Below are 22,181 nucleotides of genomic sequence, written 5' to 3' on the forward strand. Positions count from 1 at the left end.
TTGAAAAAAACAAGTTATGGTAGATTTACTAGTGATATAAACTGTTTGCAAGATTTTCCTTTCCAATAACTTCCTAATATGCTCCTTATTAAAGGTATCAATGCAACTGGATCAGGTTTGAACAGACAATCCTAAATATCTCACCATGTTACATGAACTATGTTGCTTGTTATTACTTTGTGACCCACAAAGAAACTAGGTGAAAGAATAAAAAATACAGTCTGTATGTTTTTTTACACACAGCACAGGTATGCACAACAAAACAATGGTCATATAGACGAATAGACACATATATATTAGACTATTTAGTTAAATGATTTGGGGGTTATGAATTCTTGAAGGGATTTAATCTGTTAGTGAAATAATTCGGTTTTGGAGGCTAAAGCTGGATCAATAGCTGTTATGCATAGTAAAATATATTAGAAAATGTCCAATTTTACACCAAGATTTTTTTAAAAATTCTATACTGGCTATTCCAAGAACAAGACTACATCGGACAAATACATTCAGTTTTGCAGTTAAGAAACGCCTACATTAATAAAACTAGGCGTCCACACCTGACCTGATTTATATCAGCCGATGGAAAAGAGACAGTACCTGGCCTATTTTCAATTTGAAACCATTCTTAATGAAAACCAAAGCGTTTCCGAGTAATTATTTGTCATCTCTTTCAGTCAATATATTTTCATTTATAAAAGGTTTTGCAATTCGTTCTGCTCAATCCCCATTCACATACTTCATGGGCGATATCACTTGTCAATTACGGTTAGCTGCCCTTGTGCCCAGCCCGTGCTATCACCATCAAAGAATGGACGGTGAGCTGTTACCTGATTGCTAGCAGTTCATGTAAGAGGTATGCAGCAGCTGCTAGCAGGGCTCCACCGGTCAGACACAGCGTTTTCTTCCACCATGATTCTGCTCCCAGTCCTGACATGATGTTACAGTAATCCTGCAAAGGAAAAGTGATTATGTATCCATAAAAGGAATAGTGATCCTCAGAACCGCACAGTCCCAGAGAAAAGCTTTGATTCCTGCTCAGATCAACCACGCATGATCTGGACGATGCAAAACCAACACCCCAGTACATTCTTCGATGTTCAGCTGGATCGTCCCCGAATGTCTGCTCTTTCTCCTTAAATATGGAACTATTGCAAATGATCGGGGAACCGTAATGATGTTGTGCCGCTGTACGTTGCAGGAGAAGCGAACATGCGAACGCCGTTAATGTATCTGTGCAAAACACGCAACATTTTGCTCCCGCTCCTGCCGCCTGCCTTTGTCTTCCTGTTTCCCCCACAGCTACTCAGTGATGTCACTGCATGGCAAATTAATTCTCTGAAGAGACGTAGATTGTGTTAACACCTAAGCCAATCCTCCCAACTGTCAAGCCCTTACATCTATGTTTGAATAGCTTCAAAATGACATGTTTATTGACTTTTGTAGATCTTCAGCTGATGTTATGAACATGAGCGTTGGTCTTCTTTCACGGAATGTCCCATCGCTGACTAAGGCTAGCATTTCTTGTCCATCTCTTGAGAAGCTGGTAGTGAACAACTGCACTCCACGTGGTCTACATTATTGTTAGGGAGTGAGTTCCAGGATTTTGACCAGCAACAGTGAGGATTGGTGATATCAGTAAGGAAGGGTGTAATTTGGAATGGTGATGTCCTCATGCATCTACTGCCCTTGTCCTTTCAGGCAATAGAGACGACAGGTTGAAAGATACAGTGCTGTCAAAGTAGCTGTGGGGAGTTTTAGTGGTGCATCATGGAGATGGCCCACAAAGGCCATTGTTGAAGGAGTGAATGATCAAGGTGTAAATGATTAAGTGGACTGTCTTGTCCTGGGTGGCGTCAAGGGTTTTCATATGATGTTGGAGCAAGTGGAGAATAGTCCATCACTCTCCTGACATGGGTCTTGTAGACAGAAAAAGGCTTTGGGGGAAGTCAGGAAGTGAGTTACTGTCTGAAAAATATCCAGCATTTTACATGCTGCAGTGTAGTAGTTACATGGCTTGTTTAGTTCATTTCTTAGCTAATGGTAAAACCCAATGGTGGGAATGCCAATTATTTTTTATAAGTATATATTTGGTCCGTGTGCTGAGGGCATCGCTGACTAAGGTAAATTTCCCAAAGGGCAGCTAAGAGTCGCATTGCTGAGAGTCTGGAGTCAAATGTAGCCCAGACAAGTTAAGGAATGCAGTTTTCTTTCCCAAAAGATCACTAATGATCAAAATGGCTTTTTATAACAATCAAAAGTAGATACGTCATCGCAGTAGACTAGCATTTTATCTCCAGATTTTTATTTAATTCAAATGACACAACAGCCATGCTGAGATTCAAATCCATGTTCATAAGACCTTACGATATAAGAGCAGAATAAGGCCATTTGGCCCATTTGTCATTCTATCATGGTTGATGTGTTCCTTTACCCTATTCTCCTGCCTTCTCTTCATAACCCTCGATCCCCTTATTAATCAAGAACCTATCTATCTCTGTTTTAAAGGCACCCAATAACGTGGCCTCCGCAGCCTTATGCTGCAGTGAGTTGCATAGATTCACCTCTGGTGAAGAAGTTCCTTCTCATCTCCAGTTCTAAAGGGTTATCCCTCAGGCTGTACCTTCAGATCTTAGCCTCTCCTACTAGTGGAAAGATCTTCTCCACCTCCACTCTCTCAGTATTCTGTAAATTTCAATCAGATTCCGCACCCCCCCCCCCCACCTCACCTCCTAAACTCACCATGAAGTACAGATCCAGAGTCCCTAACTGCTGCTTACACAACAAGCCCTTAATCCCAGGATCATTCTTGTAAACCTACTCTGGACTCTCTTCAACACCAGCTCACCCTTGCTTAGATGCAAGGTCCTAAACTGCTCACAATATTCCAAATGCGGTCTGACAAGACCCTTATACAGACTCAGCAGTACATCTTTGCTCTTCTATTCTAGTCAGCTTGAAATGAATGCTAACAATGCATTTGCTTTCCTAACTGCCAATTGAACCTGCATGTTATCCTTAACAGAATCCTGAACTAGGACTCCTAGGTCCCTTTGTGCTTCAGATTTCTGAATCCTTTCCCCATTTAGAAAATAGTCTAAACCTCTATTCTTCCGACCAAAGTGCATAACCACATTTTTCCCATATTGTATTCTATCTGCTACTTCTTTGCTCATTCTTCTTGCCTGTCCAAGTCCTTCTGCAGACTTCCTGCTTCCTCAATGCTATTATCTTTGTGTGCTCTGCAAACTTAGCAACAATGCACTCAGTTCCTTTGTCCAGATCATTAATATATAACATGAATAGTCATGGTCCTAACACTGTACCCTGTGGAACTCCACTAATCACTGGCTGCCATTCTGAAATAGATATCTTTATCCGCACTCTCTGCCTTCTGACAATCAGCCAATCCTCTATCCATGCCAGTATCTTGCTCCTAACACCATGGATTCATCTTATCTAGCAGCCTCCTCTATGGCATCTTGACAAAGACATTCTAGAAGGGAAGGGAGTGAACAATAAGTGGAGATAGAACCAGGGAGAGAGAACAACAATCGAGCAGACAAGAAATGGGTAATAGTGAACAAGGGAGAAAGAAAAGCTGTTCTTGGGGACCATCAGATGGTGTAAACTGGATTGTCTGTGATGAAAGCAACCCAGGCCAGGAGTGTGGATGTGGGAGAAGGTGTTCAAGCCCTAAAATTATTGAACTCAATTTTGAGTCTTGAAGGTTGTAGAGTCCCCAAGTGAAAAATGAGATGCTATTCTTTCAGCTTGCAGTAAGCCATGGGCGTAGGGGGAGGTATTTGGAATGGAGGAGCACTGGAGCAGGATGTCTTGGAGGGAACAGGCCCTGCAGAAGGCTGACATGGGAGGGGACAATATATGCCAGTGGTGGTGGTGGAAATTGCAATTAGTGATCCTTTGGATGTGGATGGCACTGGGTGGAAAGTGAGGACTTCTGTAGGGATCATTCCCACCGGAACATCCTGGCCACACTTCTTCCCCTCCCCCCCTCCATACTCCAGTTTTCAGCATAAATATTGACTTTTCCTAGGCTAGTCAGTTCTGAAGAAGGGTCACTGGACCTGAAATGTTGACTCTGCTTTCTCTCGAGATGCTGTCAGACCTGCTGAGTTTTCGCATCAATCTGTTTTTGTTTCAGATTTCCAACATTCACAGTTCTTTCTTTTTTGTTTCTGCAGAACATTTGCCTGGGGTCTGGTTTACTAGGTCATTGGTGAGATGGTTGCATAGAGGTATTGTCAATGTCAATAAGGGTGTTTATACTTGAATTGTTGGAGATGGTCACTCTCTAGCACTTCTATATCACAAGTTACCTGCTACTAATCACCAAAACTTCTCTACAGCCCAGGCTTTTCTGTGTGCACATGCATAGATAATTTGTTACATTATCTAAGCAGTTCTGAATGGACACTTTGCAAAGAATCCCGACAGTGTGGGCCCTTCGGCCCAACAAGTCCACCACAACCTTCCAAAGATTAATCCACCCACACCCATTCCCCTACTACTGCACATTTATCCCAGACTAATGCACCTAACTTACACATCCATGAACACTGTGGGCAAGATAACATGGCCAATTCACCTGACCTGCACATCTTTGGATTGTGGGAGGAAACCCACGTAGACACAGGGAGAATGTGCAACCTCCACACAGACAATCGCCCGAGGTGGGAATCAAACTCAGGTCCCTGGTGCTGTGAGGCAAATGTGCTAACCACTGAGCCACCATGCCACCCCAATTAATGTGATGGATATACAAAACCTGCATTGCCTAGCTGTAATAATGCCCAGTGATGTTAGCTAGGTTGGGCTCAGTGATTCTCAGCTCATGTTCAAGGATTACATGTCAAAGCTTATCAATCTCATTGCTTTGGCTTCTTCCTAGTACCTGGATCTCTTGGGAATGTGGAAATCACATCTAATTAAATCTAATATCATGTTATTGGAAGCGATGGTGATAAAATAGAAGCCTGAAATGATGAGAAAATGGTTGGGGAAAAATGAATACAAGCCAAGCATAGCATGTGCTGTGTGATTGTGTGCCTGTTTGACAGAAGGAGGTGGCTGATGTCAGGATAAGTCATGTTATGCTAAACAGACCACTGTCTGATCTGCACCAAGCTGATCCACTCAAAATGCCATAAATCAACTGGCCAACCAGCACCAAAACTAGGTGCCAAAGTCAAAAAAATCCTACTGTACCCTTAGATCTTGCTACACATTGTGACACTACTCTGCACTTTGATTTTCTTTTTCCAAGTGATGTAGAAGCTGCATGGAAACAGCTTTATGACCAGCACTTCAAGGCCTTACAAGATGTTTGGGATGTACAAGTAGCTCATTATACTCAGTTTATTATACAAAGATTCACGGTCTATGTACATTTGTAGCCCATCCCCTTTATTAATGACCTGAATGTAACTGTAAAGCTAATAAATATCAATGTACCTAACACAACCCTGCAGGACACTAGTGGCAACTGGTATCCAAACAAGTCTATAGCCATAGAGTCATAGAGATGTACAGCACGGAAACAGACCCTTCGGTCCAACTCGTCTATGCCGGCCAAATATCCCACCTGCCAGCACCCGGCCCATATCCCTCCAAACCCTTCCTATTCACATACCCATCCAGATGCCTTTTAAATGTTGCAATTGTACCAGCCTCCACCACTTCCTCTGGCAGCTCATTCCATACACGTACCACCCTCTGAGTGAAAATGTTGCCCCTTAGGTCTCTTTTATATCTTTGCCCTCCCACCAGAAACCTATGCCCTCTAGTTCTGGATTCCCCCACCCCAGGGAAAAGACTTAGTCTATTTATCCTATTCATGCCCCTCATGATTTTATAAACCTCTATAAGGTCACCCCTCAGCTTCCGACGCTCCAGGGGAAACAGGCCCAGCCTATTCAACCTCTCCCTATAGCTCAAATCCTCCAATCCTGGCAGCATCCTTGCAAATCTTTTCTGAACCCATTCAAGTTTCACAAAATCCTTCCAATAGGAAGGAGACCAGAATTGCATGCAATATTCCAAAAGTAGCCTAACCAATGTCCTGGACAGCCCCAACATGACCTCCCAACTCCTACACTCAATACTCTGACCAATAAAGGAAAACATACCAAACGCCTTCTTCGCTATCCTATCTACCAGCATCTCCACTTTCAAGGAAATATGAACCTGCACTGCACGGTCTCTTTGTTCAGCAACAATCCCTCGGACCTTACCATTAAGCGTATAAGTCCTGCTAATATTTGCTTTCCCAAAATGCAGCACCTCACTAAATTAAACTCCATCTGCCACTCCTCAGCCCATTGGCCCATCTGGCCAAGATCCCATTGTAATCTGAGGTAACCCTCTTTGCTGTCCACTACACCTCCAATTTTGGTATCATCTGCAAACTCACTAACTATACCTCTTATGCTCACATTCAAATCATTTATATAAATGATGAAAAGTAGTGGATCGTTGTGGTACTCCACTGGTCACAGGCCTCCTGAAAAACATCCTCTACCACCACCCTATGTCTTCATTTTCCAGCCGTCCCTTTATCTGCGAAAATCTGCCCCCAATCAGCTTTTGAAAGTTCTTGCCTAATACCATCAAAATTAGCCTTCCTCCAATTTAGAACTTCAATCTTAGTCTATCCTTTCCCATACTATGGCTAGTTCTCCCTGTATTCCATGAGATCTAACTTGCAAATCAGTCTCCCATGGGGAACCTTATTGAACACCTTACTGAAATCCATATAGATCACGTCTACCGCTCTGCCCTCATCAATCCTCTTTGTTACTTCAAAAAACTCAATCAAGTTTGTGAGACATAATTTCCCACACACAAAGCCATATTGACTAGCCCTAATCAGTCCTTACCTTTCCAAATACATGTACATCCTGTCCCTCAGGATTCCCTCCAACAACTTGCCCACCATCAACGTCAGGCTCACCGGTCTATAGTTCCTTGGCTTGTCCTTACCACCTGTATTAAATAGTGGCACCACGTTAGCCAACCTCCAGTCTTCCGGCACCTCACCTCTGACTATCGATGATACAAATATCTCAGCAAGGGGCCTAGCAAACACTTCCCTAGCTTCCCACAGAGTTCTCGGGTACACCTGATCAGATCCTGGGGACATATCCACTTTTATGCATTTCAAGACATCCAGCACTTCCTCCTCTGCAATATGGACATTTTTCAAAATGTCACCATCTATTTCCCTACAGACTATATCTTCCATGTCCTTGTCACAGTAAACACTGATGCAAAATACTCGTTTAATATCTCTCCCATCTCCTGCAGCTCCACACAACGGCCACCTTGCTGATCTTTGAGCAGCCATATTCTCTCCCTAGTTACCCTTTGTGTCCTTAATGTATTTGTAAAAACCCTTTGGATTCTCCTTAACTCTATTGCCAAAGCTATCTCATGTCCTCTTTTTGCCTTCTTAAGTATACGCCTACTGCCTTTATATTCTTCTCAGGATTCACTCGATCTATCTATACCTGACATATGCTTCCTTATTTTTCTTAACCAAAATCTCAATGTCCCTAGTCATCCGGTTTTCTCTACACCTACCATCCTTTCCTTTCACCCTAACAGGAATATACTTTCTCTGGACTCTCGTTATCTTATTTCTGAAGGCTTCCCATTTTCCAGCCATCCCTTTACCTGCGAAAATCTGCCCCCAATCAGCTTTTGAAAGTTCTTGTCTAATACCATCAAAATTGATTCGGAGATGACGGTGTTGGACTGGGGTGTACAAAGTTAAAAACCACAGAACACCAGGTTATAGTCCAACAGGTTTAATTGGAAGCACACTAGCTTTCGGAGCGACGCTCCTTCATCAGGTGATCAGACACAATCACCTGATGAAGGAGCGTCGCTCCGAAAGCTAGTGTGCTTCCAATTAAACCTGTTGGAATATAACCTGGTGTTGTGAGATTTTTAACACCGTCAAAATTGGCCTTCCTCCAATTTAGAACTTCAATCTTTAGATCTAGTCTATCCTTTTCCATACTATTTTAAAACTAATAGAATTATAGTCGCTGGCCCCAAAGTGCTCCCTCACTGACACCTCAGTCAGCTGCTCTACCTTAGTTCGCAAGAGGGAGGTCAGGTTTTACACCTTCTCTAGTAGGTACATCCACATACTGAATCAGAAAATCCATTAATAGCTACTGCCTATGCAAATACAACTAATTTTTAACTCACTGCAGAAACCTCACAACAATCCCACAATATTCGAAAAGTAAACTTTTGGAGAGTCATCTTCTCAAAAGCTACAAATTGAAGCCGTTCATTGCCACTCGGCCATATTTGTTAATCCAGTGACTTCTTACAGGATTTTCTTTTCAGAAGCTGTGTTCAATATTTATGAAGTTTCATTCACTATCCAGGTACTATTTCTTGTAATCCTCAGCATCTTGTCAATTACGTAAATTAAATTAATGGTTGTCTGGTAATGAGTTGACATTTTTATTGATCCTTGTGTCTACATGTTTCTAAAGTAACAAGCTCCAACACTCACGATGCAGACAAAAACATGCTCCTGTCATCTGGACTGGCAACCCTACCTTTGGTGGTTCTTATTTCTAACTGGTCATGCAACCTCCGCTAGTTGAAGTTTTACAATCCATATTGACTGTGTAGCTCATTGCTGGTAATTGAACTTGTCTATAGACATGAAATCTGCTGCAAAGTAATAATTTCAGACTTTTCACTACACCCCAAGAGTCCATTTAAATCAGTCCTGATGAATCTTTCAGTAGTCCTCTGCATCTTGCATGGCAATCTGACTCCTGACATAGCCAAAAAAGCTTTTACTATTGTGACTTACAGCTGTCCACGATCTTCTCTTATGGCCTTTTAGTTACTCTGGTAACAGCTTTTGTTGCTTCTAATTGTGCACAATACTTGTCTCTGTTCTCCTGTGCATTATTTCTCTCAAAAATATAAAAGCATGTTTGTTCGAGCCTAATTTGCCCTTTTGCCAACAATCAATTTTGCTCTTACTGTAAATGCAGCACATTTCATAAGAAAGCACCCAAGAGTGGAGTTTTGTGTTTATTTCTGTACCATTTTGGCATACTGAAGTAAAATCATTGCTGATATAGATCATAGAATCCCTACAGTGTGGAAACAGGCTCTTCGGCCCAATATGTCCACACTGACCCTCTGAAGAGTAACCCACCCAGACTCATTCCCTGAATCTATTACTCTACATTTACTCCTAACTAATGCACCTAACCTATCCCTGAACTCTACGGCTATTTAGCATATCCACTTTACCTAATCTGCACATCTTTGGACTGTGCGAGGAAACTTGAGCACCTGGAGGAAACCCACGCAGACACGGGGAGAATGTGCAAACTCCATACAGTCACCCAAGGCTGGAATCAAACTTGGGCCCCTGGCGCTGTGAGGCAGCAGTGCTAATCACTAAGCCACCGTGCCGCCCAATGTAGATAAACTATAAATATGCGAGGAGAAAGTGAGGTCTGAACTATAAATATGCGACCAATACAGTCTTCCTTACAGCTTACATGGTCCCACATGAAGTGGCTGTTGCTTGGGAAACTCTCACAAAACTCATCCATTACAGTTCCAATAAAATGTATTGACTCGAGATGCTGGTTTTGTTTCTCTCTCTACACCAGTTTCTAGCATTTACTGTTTATTATTTCAGATTTCCTAATCTGCAGTATTTCATTTTTAAGTACAGAAACCTGACAACTCTGTTTGCATTGGAACAACCTTTTGAGCTTACTTTTGTACTAGATTATGCTAGACATTCTCTTCTTTGCATCTTAACCTTCAATATCCCAAGTCAAAAAAATTTATCAATCGCAGTTGAACAAGCAAGGCCCAGTGCAGCTCTAAGCTCCCACAGTCTCCCAGAGGCCACCCTTACAACAATACAGCCTTCCATGTAAGGTTAATGCAATTGATCACCACAGCATGAACAAATACTGGGAGTTCCATGGAAAAATACAGCCACATGTATAATTCTAACCTCACTGTCATTGATCAATTTAACCTGGGAGTACAGCAACACTTTTTATATTTGAACAAGGAGCATGCATAGCCGACATTAATTCTTGTTGCCAGGTACTTTCCAGAGGACCATAATAAGAGGGAATAAGAGGGAACAGATATGAGATTTCAAATAATTAGTTTGAAACAATGATAAAAGTAACACCACAAACAATTTTTGAAATCAACTCCATTTTAATTACAAAGAAATTATCAGTCAGCACACCAACACACTATTTAAAAATGGTGGTTCATTGATTATAATTTTGTTGTCTAGATGCAAAACTCGATGTAGCAAATGTTCCATCAAGGATAATCAACCATGTCAGACAGTTTAAATTAGTAAAGCAGCATTTTGTAGCAGTGCTAGACCAAATAGCTCATCCTCCTACAACTGGACTGTAGAACCAACATTGGATTCTGATTGGTCACAGCCATGGTCCTTCCTGCCACTTCCTTCTGACATGAAATCTGATTTCTCTTCAATTTTCTTTTTTACTGCATGCAGTGCATAATTTACGCTAGTATTAATAATCCAACTCCAGGAATCAAACAGAGGGTTATACAGCATTCCATTGATAGTCTCTACTGTGAACCCACCTGAAAATAACAAACAGAAAAATAAGTAACGCATTTAAAGTAAAGCATCTGATAAATTGCTTTTAAAAGTAACAACTTAAAGAAAGAAGTTATGGATCAAGGATGAACATCAGATATAAATTATACTTTCCATAAATTACCAATGCATTGTTTGTGTTGTTGAACACTTGAGGGAGACTTTCCATGATGTACTGAAGAACAAATAAAGCACAGCAGAGCCAGGTTTCAACATTTTGCACAGTTGTGCTTTTATCAAAAACAGCGTTTAAAAATCACAAAACTGTTGCAAGTTAACTATTAGATTTTGTTGCTTTGGATATTAAGATGATCACTATTTTTCAGTTACTTCTTACAAGTTGCATGCCACAAGTTCCAGTTATTTGTCCAACTTAGCAAAATTAAACTCCTTCCCAAATTCCAAGAATTCAGATAAAAAGTGTGAAGTGCAAGGATATAAAGTTTTTATTTGTTAAAAAATGCACTTAAGACAGCACACAACATTTGCCCTTCAGCTGTTTTGTAATAAACTATTGCAACTATGGCCATGACATTCAAGCAAGGTGGGAGGAGGGGAGCGAGAATAGGTAAAAGGGTAGGACACAGGAAGAAAAATATCAGAGGAGGTGTATTACTCATTGCTTAATAGCTGTCTTATAAATATCACTGACACAGAATCAATATTCTCATTTACCTGATCTCTCAAAGTGGAAATTAGAAGTTATTTTTGGAGAAAGAAAAGCAAATTGTATTTTGTTACTGAAACTTTGACATTTACAGTGCATAGCAACAAGGCTTTTCTGTTGCAATGAGGCAATTTATCATAGCATAGCCCCTACCATCTGTGCTCTGCACAGGAGTTTCTTGGGACCATTGTACAGATCATCTGCAAAGTTCACAATCTTTAACCCTTATTCAAAAGAAAAATTTCCATTTCCAAAAATATTTTGGCTAACCATTCACATTCTCCAGAGAGAGAGAGAGAGAGAGAGAGAGAGAGAGAGAGAGACAGAGACACAGAGAGACACAGAGAGAGAGAGAACGAGAGAGAGAACCTGCACAGTTGCTACCTTTGCTGTTTGAATTTGTGTATCACTGGACATCAAAGTGCATCTGGGAAAATTAACAAACAGTGAAATTCACAACTAATCTTGGAGGAACTGTTGGGCAAAGTTCACAGCACAGAATCAGATAAGTTAATTGTTGTTTTAAGTCTGTCCAAGAGAAAGGCTGCAGTAGTTAGTACAGTGGATTCTTTCTTGATTAGATGTTTTTTGGAGATAAGTTTCTTGATTAAACTTAAAATATAAGCCATAGCTATTAATTTAACCTCGGGCAGTGTTTGTAGAGGAATAAGATGGTGTTATTTTCTGGGTCTGTAGATTGTGAAGGAGCAAAAATGGCCTTTGCAGTGATATGTACTTCTTGTCAGATGTGAGAGTTTAAAGAGAATTTAAGGGTTACTACAGATTATATCGGTCATAAATGCTGTTGGATGCGAATCTTATCAGATTGAGTGGATCGGTTGGAGAGACAGATGAGGAATTGGCAACAGCAACAGTTTGTGATGGATGGCAGTTACAGGAAGGGGGATAGTCTCAGATACAGTCACATAGATGGGTTAACTCCAGGAAGGGTAAGAGGGGTAGGCAGCTTGTGCAGGAGTCTTTTGTGCATATACCCATTTCAAACAGGTATGCTGTTTTGGAAAATATAGGGGGTGATAGATTCTCAGGGGGAACGTAGCACGAACAGCCAAGTTTCTGGTATTGAGACTAGCTCTAATGCAGTGAGGGGTATGTTGGCTTCCAAAAGATCAATTGTGTTAGGGGATTCTGTAGTCAGAGGTACAGACAGACATTTCTGTGGCCAGCAGAGAAAAAGCAGAATGGTGTGTTGTTTCCCTGGGGCCAGGATCAAGGATGTCTCAGAGAGGGTGCAGAATGTTCTCTTGGGGGAGAGGGGCCAGCAGGAGGTCATTGTCCACGTTGGAACCAACGACATTGGAAGGGAAAAGATTGAGATTCTGAAGGGAGATTACAGAGAGTTAGGCAGAAATTTAAAAAGGAGGTCCTCAAGGATAGTAATATCTGGATTACTCCCAGTGCTACAAGCTAGTGAGGGCAGGAATAAGAGGATAGAGCAGATGAATGAATGGCTGAGGAGCTGGTGTATGGGAGAAGGATTCACATTTTTGGATCATTGGAATCCCTTTTGGGGTAGAATACAAGAAGGACGGATTGCACCTAAATTGGAAGGGGACTAATATACTGGCAGGGAAATTTGCTAGAACTGCTTGGGAGGATTTAAACTGGTAGGGTGGGGGGAGGTGAGACCCAGGGAGATGTGAGGAAAGAGATCGATCTGAGACGGGTACAGCTGAAAACAGAAGTGAGTCAAACAGTCAGGGACAAGGTAGGACTAATAAATTAAACTGCATTTATTTCAATGCAAGGGGCCTAACAGGGAAGGCAGATGAACTCAGGGCATGGTTAGCAACATGGGACTGGAATATCATAGCAATTATGGAAACATGGCTCAGGGATGGGCAGGACTGGCAGCTTAATGTTCCAGGAAGGATAGAAAGGGAGGCAAGAGAGGAGGTGGAGTGGCATTTTTGAAAAGGGATAGCATTACAACTGTGCTGAGGGAGGATATTCCCGGAAATACATCCAGGGAAATTATTTGGGTGGAACTGAGAAATAAAAAAGGGATGATCACCTAATTGGGATTGTATTATAGTATTGGGGAGTGTAAGAGGGAAATTGAGAAACAAACTTGTAAGGAGATCTCAGCTATCTGTAAGAATAATAGGGTAGTTCTGGTAGAGGATTTTAATTTTCCAAACATCGACTGGGACTGCCATAGTGTTAAAGGTTTAGATGGAAAGGAATTTCTTAAGTGTGTACAAGACAATTTTCTGATTCAGTATGTGGATGTACCGACGAGAGAAGGTGCAAAACTTGACCCAATCTTGGGAAATAAGGCAGGGCAGGTGACTGAGGTGTCAGTGGGGGAGCACTTTGTGGCCAGCAACCATAACTCTATTCGTTTTAAAATAGTGATGGAAAAGGATAGACCAGATCTAAAAGTTGAAGTTCTAATTTGGAGAAAGGCCAATTTTGACGGTATTAGGCAAGAACTCTCGAAAGCTGATTGGAGGCAGATGTTCACATGTAAAGGGACGGCTGGAAAATGGGAAGCCTTCAGAGATGAGATAACAAGAATCCAGAGAAAGTATATTCCTGTCAGGGTGAAAGGGAAGGCTGGTAGGTATAGGGAATGCTGGATGACTAAAGAAATTGAGGGTTTGGTTAAGAAAAAGAAGGAAGCATATGTCAGGTACAGACAGGATAGATCGAGTGAATCCTTAGAAGAGTGTAAAGAAAGTAGGAGTATACTTGAGAGGGAAATCAGGAGGGGAAAAAGGGGACATGAAATAGCTTTGGCAAACAGAATTAAGGAGAATCCAAAGGGTTTTTACAAATATATTAAGGACAAAAGGGCAACTAGGGAGAGAATAGGGCCCCTCAAAGATCAGCAAGGCGGCCTTTGCGTGGAGTCACAGAAAATGGGGGAGATACTAAATGAATATTTTGCATCAGTATTTACTGTGGAAAAGGATATGGAAGATATAGAATGGAGGGAAATACATGGTGACATCTTGCAAAATGTCCAGATTACAGAAGAGGAAGTGCTGGATGTCTTGAAACAGTTAAAGGTGGATAAATCCCCAGGACCTGATCAGGTGTACCCAAGAACTCTGTGGGAAGCTAGAGAAGTGATTGCTGGGCCTCTTGCTGAGATATTTGTATCATTGATAGTCACAGGTGAGGTGCCGGAAGACTGGAGGTTGGCAAACATGGTGCCACTGTTTAAGAAGGGCGGTAAAGACAAGCCAGGGAACTATAGACTGGTGAGCCTGACCTCGGTGGTGGGCAAGTTGTTGGAGGGAATCCTGAGGGACAGGATGTTCATGTATATGGAAAGGCAAGACTGATTCGGGATAGTCAAAATGGCTTTGCGCGTGGGAAATCATGTCTCACAAACTTGATTGAGTTTTTTGAAGAAGTAACAAAGAAGATTAATGAGGGCTGAGCAGTAGATGTGATCTATATGCACTTCCGTAAGGCATTCAACAAGGTTCCCCATGGGAGACTGATTAGCAAGGTTAGATCGCATGGAATACAGGGAGAACTAGCCATTTGGATACAGAACTGACTCAAAGATAGAAGACAGAGGGTGGTGGTGGAGGGTTGTTTTTCAGACTGCAGGCTTGTGACCAGTGGAGTGCCACAAGAATCAGTGCCGAGTCCTCGACGTTTTGTCATTTACATAAATGATTTGAATGCGAGCATAAGGAGGTACAGTTAGTAAGTTTGCAGATGACAACAAAATTGGAGGTTTAGGGGACAGCGAAGAGGGTTACCTCAGATAGCAATAGGATCCGGACCAGATGGGTCAATGGGTTGAGAAGTGGCAAATGGAGTTTAATTCAGTTAAATGCGAGGTGCTGCATTTTGGGAAAGCAAATCTTAGCAGGACATATACACTTAATGGTAAGGTCCAAGGGAGTGTTGCTGAACAAAGAGACCTTGGAGTGCAGGTTCATAGCTCCTTGAAAGTCGAGTCACAGGTACATAGGATAGTGAAGGTGGTGTTTGGTATGCTTTCCTTTATTGGTCAGAGTATTGAGTACAGGAGTTGGGAGGTCATGTTACGGCTGTACAGGACATTGGTTAGGCCACTGTTGGAATATTGCGTGCAATTCTGGTCTCCTTCCTATCGGAAAGATGTTGTGAAACTTGAAAGGGTTCAGAAAAGATTTATAAGGATGTTGCCAGGGTTGGAGAATTTGAGCTATCGGGAGAGGCTGAACAGGCTGGGGCTGTTTTCCCTGGAGCGTCGGAAGCTGAGAGGTGACCTTATAGAGGTTTACAAAATTATGAGGGGCACAAATAGGATAAATAGGCAAAGTCTTTTCCGTAAGTTGGGGGAGTCCAGAACTAGAGGGCATAGGTTTAGGGTGAGAGGGGAAAGATATAAAAGAGACCTAAGAGGCAACTTTTTCATGCAGAGGATGGTACGTGCATGGAATGAGCTGCCAGAGGATGTGGTGGAGGCTGGTACAATTGCAACATTTAAGAGGCATTTGGATGGGTATATGAATAGGAAGGGTTTGGAGGGATATGGGCCAGGTGCTGGCAGGTGGGACTAGATTGGGTTGGGACATCTGGTCGGCATGGACGGGTTGGAGCAAAGGGTCTGTTTCCATGCTGTACATCTCTATGACTCTATTAGATTAGATTAGATTCCCTACAGTGTGGAACCAGGCCCTTCGGCCCAACAAGTCCACACCGACCCTCTGAAGAGTAACCTATCCAGTCCCATTTCCGTCTGGCTAATGCACATAACACTGTGGGCAATTTAGCATGCCCAATTCACCTGACCTGCACATTTTTGGACCTGTGGGAGGAAACCCACGCAGACACGCGGAGAATGTGCAAATTCCATAACAAATGATAGATAATAAATGAGCATTTTGACTTTACTGAACTTATAAAACTACATTCCCAAATTAAAAGCCATTTAGCTCTAAATCAATTCAAGGGCAAAACCCTTGAATTGCCCTGATTTCTATTCAAGAAATATAACTTTGAAACTAAAAAAAAGGTAAATATTGACATTACTCACTGGAAATTAGATGAGTCTCCAATTTATTAGGACTGATGAACTTTTCCCATTCATGAGTCCCATTTGGTACAATTCTGAATATCTTCTCAGCTGCTACAATTGCCAATGCGTAGGACAGGAATGTTTTATTAATGGTTGTTATAAAAAGTGATCCTCCAGGCTGATTAAGAAGGAATAAGAGATTTCAATTATTTGCAGCTGTGAACAGCACACTACATCATTTTAAATTAATAACCTTTCTGGTCAGCTGGATGTCTGATAATATAGAAACTCATCTTCCAGCTCAAACCTCCTCCACGAATTTTTTTTTTTTAAATTCATTCATGGTATGAGGCCATCACTGGCTCTGTAGCATTTATTGCCCATCCCTAATTGCCCAGAGGACAGTTAAGAGTCAACCACATTGCTGTGGGTCTGAATTCACATGTAGGCTTGACCAGGTAAGGATGGCAGTTTTCTTCCCTGAAGGTCATTATAAACTAAATGGGTTTTTCCAACAATTGGCAATGGATTCCTGGTTATCATAGACTCTAATTCCAGATATTTACTGAATTCAAGTTACACCATCTGCTGTGACCCAGAACATCACCTGGGTCTCTGGGTTAAGAGTCCAATGATAATAGCACTAGGCCATTGCCTCCCCTTTCTACATTCACCTTTCTGTTTATCGATATTGAATGCATACTTGCGTGGGAACACATCTCATTTCTCAGCCTGCCAAGTTAAGGCACAACCAAAGCTTAAAGATACCAAGTGAGCACAGGTGAGTCACCAAGAGCCATGTAACCTATCAAAATGGATCATCCCTACCTCTGAGCCAAGAGGCCCACCTGTTCCAGAGGCATATAATGACATCACCGAGCTGGTTCTTTAGAAAGTACCTACCAAATTGGATCAAGGAAAATTTTTTTAAATTGCAAAAAATATACTATATTCAGAAAAAATCTGTATGTAATTCACAGGTACTAAAGCAGTCCGCACAGTCTTTGGATATAATGAAAAAGAATAAACACTGGAATTTGACATTCCATGCCAAATTGCAAACCAAGTCATTTCTTGCTCATGCAGGACACTATTTACAAACATTGAGAGCAAGGGGAGAGTCTGATGACTGAACGGACCCTCGCTGTGGTTTGGAAGAAAGACTTCAGACAGCTGCCCCAAGTTTTAATGCATCCCTCAGTACATAGTCCTGGAGCTTGGAATGTGGGAGATTGCAACACTTGGTCAAGGTCAACTCCTTGTTCTGGAAGGCCGACAAGTTTCAGGCAGTCCAAAGAGCATCACACACAAAGTTGTTAGTCTTCCAGGTATGGTCAGTGTTTGCCTTGGTGAGTGCCCTGGGGAACAGCTGTAGAACACAAGTCCTGTGTCACGGAGCTGCTCCAAGAAACCTTGACATAAACCACTGCATCTTTCTCCAGGCTTGTTTCACAAAGACACATTCCAGCTGGAGATGTGTGGTAGTTTCTTCCCTGCCTCCACTGTGGCACAGAGGCGCCTGGGGTACAAGAAGGATCTCAAAGCTTGTGTCCTTCTCACCACCAGCCAAGTGATGCCTTACTGCTTGTTGGAAAGGTTTCGCAAGGAGACATTCTGCCCAATGACTCTGACAGTCCAGTCAGGAAATGCCCAAAAAGATCAACCCTCTTCTTTTCCAGGAGGGCCTTTAGGTCGCTACGTGCTGACAACTGCTTGCTCAAAGGTGTCTTCCTTTACAAATTTTTCCAAGAGGGACCGGTCATATGGAACAGTCCAAGTGTGAGGAGAATTCCACAGCAACAGCAGGTATAGGTAGAACCTCAGTATTGTAGTAACACTTGGTGTTTGCGTACAGAGGGTCTACACAGTTTGATGCAGACACACACAAAGATGGCTTTCAGGTTGAGGGCGGTGTTGGGTGCACTCTTCCCCCATTTGAAGTGGTATAAGGCTCGGGTGACTGCAGCAGTGAAGGATCGGGGAATGGGCCAGACCTGTGCCACATACAGCAACAGCAAGAGTACCTCATGCCTGATGACTAGCCTTTTAACCACAATGGAGGGAGAGTGGTGCTCCCATTCTGCCCAGTTTCTGCCTCACCTTGGCAATTTGCTCCTCCCAAGTTTTGGCACATGCTCCATGCCTTTGAACCATGTACATTGAGGCAAAAAACCATACCTGATACAAATCTAATCTGCAGGATAACCAAGCACTAAGTGGGAAAAATCACAGTCCTTACTAACAGGTAAGCTCCATCAGAGGTCTGAGTGATCAAAAATATTATCCTCTGGATGCATCTGTTTCACTCTCAAATCTTCTCATCTCATTTTTTAAGAATACTAAGCCTGTCATACAGGGTTGAGATAGCCTAGGTCACCCTCACCCTACTGGATAACCAGTATGTGTACATATGAGCTATCATTGGTTACCTGAAACATGCAAACAGTACGTTGGTCACACATGATGGGACGCCTGGCTGGAAAATGACTGTCCACACCCAGGAAGCTGTTCTGGGGGGTCAGCCATGTCTTGGGACTTCGGCTGGCAACATAAACGAGGGGATATCACAAAAGTGAACACGACCCAGTAACTGGGACAGTTCGCTACTCAGAGTTACTACAGCATCAGATGGTCAGAAACATATTTTCCACTGGAATTCAGTAAAGTGCATTTACCATTCCAATATGACAACAGCAGCAGCAGGGGAGGCAGCAGCAGCAAGGGAGGCAGCAGCGGTGGCAGCAGCAGCAGGGGAGGCAGCAGCAGCAAGGGAGGCAGGGGAGGTGGCAGCAGCAGCAGGGAAGGCAGCAGCAGCAGCTGCGGGGGAGGCAGGGGAAGCAGCAGGGGAAGGGGAGGCAGCAACAGCAGCAGCAGGGTAGGCAGCATTCGGGTTTGTCCACTGCCCAGGCTGGCTACATCTTTCCCTGTTCGCTGTTTTGGCAGTGACGGTGGGAGAAGGCAGTGGTGAGGCTGCAGTTGATGGGCCTGGCTTGGGACTCATGGTGGTAGCATGGCTGAAGTCCTGAACTGAGAGGGTTTAAGGAGGGGCTCCCAAATGTCCTTCCAACATTTACCAGGCACAATTCAAAAATGTGATGACCTGCCACTTGTGTACATAAATGTAATTCGAATAATGTGCAAGACGTGCAACTCCATCCAGGACAAAACAGTCTGCTTGATTACAGTCATAGACTCCTAGAGATGTACAGCATGGAAACAGACCCTTTGGTCCAACCCGTCCACGCTGAACAGATATCTCAACCCAATCTAGTCCCACCTGCCAGTACCCGACCCATATCCCTCCAAACCCTTCCTATTCATATACCCATCCAAATGCCTCTTAAATGTTGCAATTATATCAGCCTCCACCACATCCTCTGGCAGCTCATTCTATACACGCACCACCTTCTGTGTGAAAACGTTGCCCCTTAGGTCTCTTTTATATCTTTCCCCTCTCACCCTAAATCTATGCCCTCTAGTTCTGGACTCCCCCAACTCACTGAAAAGATTTTGCCTATTTACCCTATCCATGCCCCTCATAATTTTGTAAACCTCTATAAGGTCACCCCTCAGCTTCCAACGCTCCAGGGAAAACAGCCCCAGCCTGTTCAGCCCCTCCCTATAGCTCAAATCCTCCAACCCTGGCAACATCCTTATAAATCTTTTCTGAACCCATTCAAGTTTCACAACATCTTTCTGATAGGAAGGAGTCCAGAACTGCGCACAATATTCCAAAAGTGGCCTAACCCATGTCCTGTACTCAATACATGACCTCCCAACTCCTGTACTCAATACTCTGACCAATAAAGGAAAGCATACCAAAAACCTTCTTCACTATCCTATCTACCTGTGACTCCACTTTCAAGGAGCTATGAACCTGCACTCCAAGGTCTCTTTGTTCAGCAACACTCTCTAGGACCTTACCATTAAGTGTATATGTCCTGCTAAGATTTGCTTTCCCAAAATGCAGCACTTCGCATTCATCCGAATTAAACTCCATCTGCCACTTCTCTGCCCATTGGCCCATCTGGTCAAGATCCTGTTGTAATCGGAGGTAACCCTCTTCGCTGTCTACTACATCTCCAAATTTGGTGTTATCTGCAAATTTACTAACTGAACCTCCTTTGCTTGCATCCAAATCATTTATGTAAATGACAAAAAAGTAGAGGACCCAGCACAGATCCTTGTGGCACTCTATTGGTCACAGGTCTCCAGTCTGAAAAGCAACCCTCCACCACCACCCTCTGTCTTCTCCCTTTGAGCCAGTTCTGTATCCAAATGGCTAGTTCTCCCTGTATTCCATGAGATCTAACCTTGCTAACTAATCTCCCATGGGAATCCTTGTCAAACGCCTGAAGTCCATATAGATCATATCTACGGCTCTGCCCTCATCAATCCTCTTTGTTACTTCTTCAAAAAACTCAATCAAGTTTGTGAGACATGATTTCCCACGCAAAAAGCCATGTTGACTATCCCTTATCAGTCCTTGCCTTTCCAAATACATGTACAACCACTTCAACCTCCAGCAACAGAATTACACGGTTGCAGTTATGTACCGACAACCAGGTACACTGCAGAACATTGCCAATGTTCTGTTGACCTTCCTCTCAAACTTCTGCCACTTTGAAGAAATGGATGGTGCTACCACCACCTCCCAAGTTCTTATCCAAGTCACACACCATCTCACTTGCAAATACATTGTCAATTCTCAAAGTTTGTGAGAAGATTTGTAGTTCGGGTGCTCGTTGTTGTGGTTCTGTTCGCCGAGCTGGGAATTTGTTTTGCAGATGTTTCGTCCCCTGTCTAGGTGACATCCTCAGTGCTTGGGAGCCTCCAGTGAAGCGCTTCTGTGATCTTTCCTCCAGCATTTGTGGTGGTTTGAATCTGCTGCTTCCGGTTGTCAGTTCCAGCTGACCGTTGCAGTGGCCGGTATATTGGGTCCAGGTCGATATGCTTATTGATTGAATCTGTGGATGAGTGCCATGCCTCTAGGAATTCCCTGGCTCTAGGGATTATACCGGCCACTGCAACGGACGCGGCAGATTCAAACCACTACAAATGCTGGAGGAAAGATCACAGAAGCGCTTCACTGGAGGCTCCCAAGCACTGAGGAGGTCACCTAGACAGGGGACGAAACGTCTGCAACACAAATTCCCAGCTCGGCGAACAGAACCACAACATTGTCAATTCTGTGTCATGGCTGGATCAAATTACTGCAGCAACTTATCAAAGTTGATTGTCATCAGATAACAATGTGGTGTCAAAAAGAAATAAACAAGCATGAATTACAATCCTCCATTTTGAGCACAGGTCAAACAGCAATGAGCTAAATTCTCTTGCCATGGTTTAAACCCTAATGAACAATTCTCAACGTTTAACTGTTTCCGGTTACAGCATCTACAAAGACTGTTATAAGTAAAATTCTTAAATTATACACGACTAATCCAACTCTCTTTTTATGTACATTCTATTACACAATGACAGCATTTTAAGAAGGCAGTTCACCACCATTTTCTTGACAGTCATTTGGGATAGGTAATAAATGCTTTTCTTCAGTGTTGCCCAGATTCTGTGAATTAGGTTGGATTTTTTTTAAAAACCATACCTTTAAAACTTGGGCAGCACATCCGATAAAAGTTTCCACATCACCGACATGTTCCACAACTTCAGAGGCTATAACAGCATCAAACCTTCCAGGTGATTCCATTGCCATTTCCTCCAGACAGCAAGCTGAATACTGAATCAGTTCTTTCAGGACTGGATCAAATGACTTGTGTACATCCGCTAGTCTGATGTTATCTTCCAAAGGGTCAATTCCTGTGACCATCGCTCCAAGTCTACCAAGAGGCTAA

At 42.8% G+C, this 22,181-nt stretch overlaps 2 protein-coding genes across 2 annotated transcripts in view; both read right to left on the minus strand.

Annotated features, from left to right (window-relative positions):
• faxcb (failed axon connections homolog, metaxin like GST domain containing b) overlaps positions 1 to 1,285 on the minus strand; it is a 67,978-nt gene extending 66,693 nt beyond the window's left edge. Inside the window, exon 1 of the mRNA XM_043685561.2 lies at positions 828 to 1,285. Coding sequence (XP_043541496.1) covers positions 828 to 1,087 — 260 coding nt within the window. The 5' untranslated portion in view covers positions 1,088 to 1,285. The remainder of the gene's footprint in view (positions 1 to 827) is intronic.
• Positions 1,286 to 10,231: 8,946 nt separating this feature from the next.
• Positions 10,232 to 22,181, minus strand: part of coq3 (coenzyme Q3 methyltransferase) — a 30,058-nt gene continuing 18,108 nt past the window's right edge. The window contains exons 4-6 of the mRNA XM_087981570.1: positions 21,935 to 22,177; positions 16,348 to 16,507; positions 10,232 to 10,656 (exon numbers count right to left, since the gene is read on the minus strand). Coding sequence (XP_087837696.1) covers positions 10,445 to 10,656; positions 16,348 to 16,507; positions 21,935 to 22,177 — 615 coding nt within the window. The 3' untranslated portion in view covers positions 10,232 to 10,444. The remainder of the gene's footprint in view (positions 10,657 to 16,347; positions 16,508 to 21,934; positions 22,178 to 22,181) is intronic.

The sequence above is a fragment of the Chiloscyllium plagiosum genome, unplaced genomic scaffold (genome assembly GCF_037043375.1).
Source record: "Chiloscyllium plagiosum isolate Xiang-an unplaced genomic scaffold, Cpla_swu_hap1 HiC_scaffold_3, whole genome shotgun sequence".
Taxonomy (NCBI): domain Eukaryota; kingdom Metazoa; phylum Chordata; class Chondrichthyes; order Orectolobiformes; family Hemiscylliidae; genus Chiloscyllium; species Chiloscyllium plagiosum.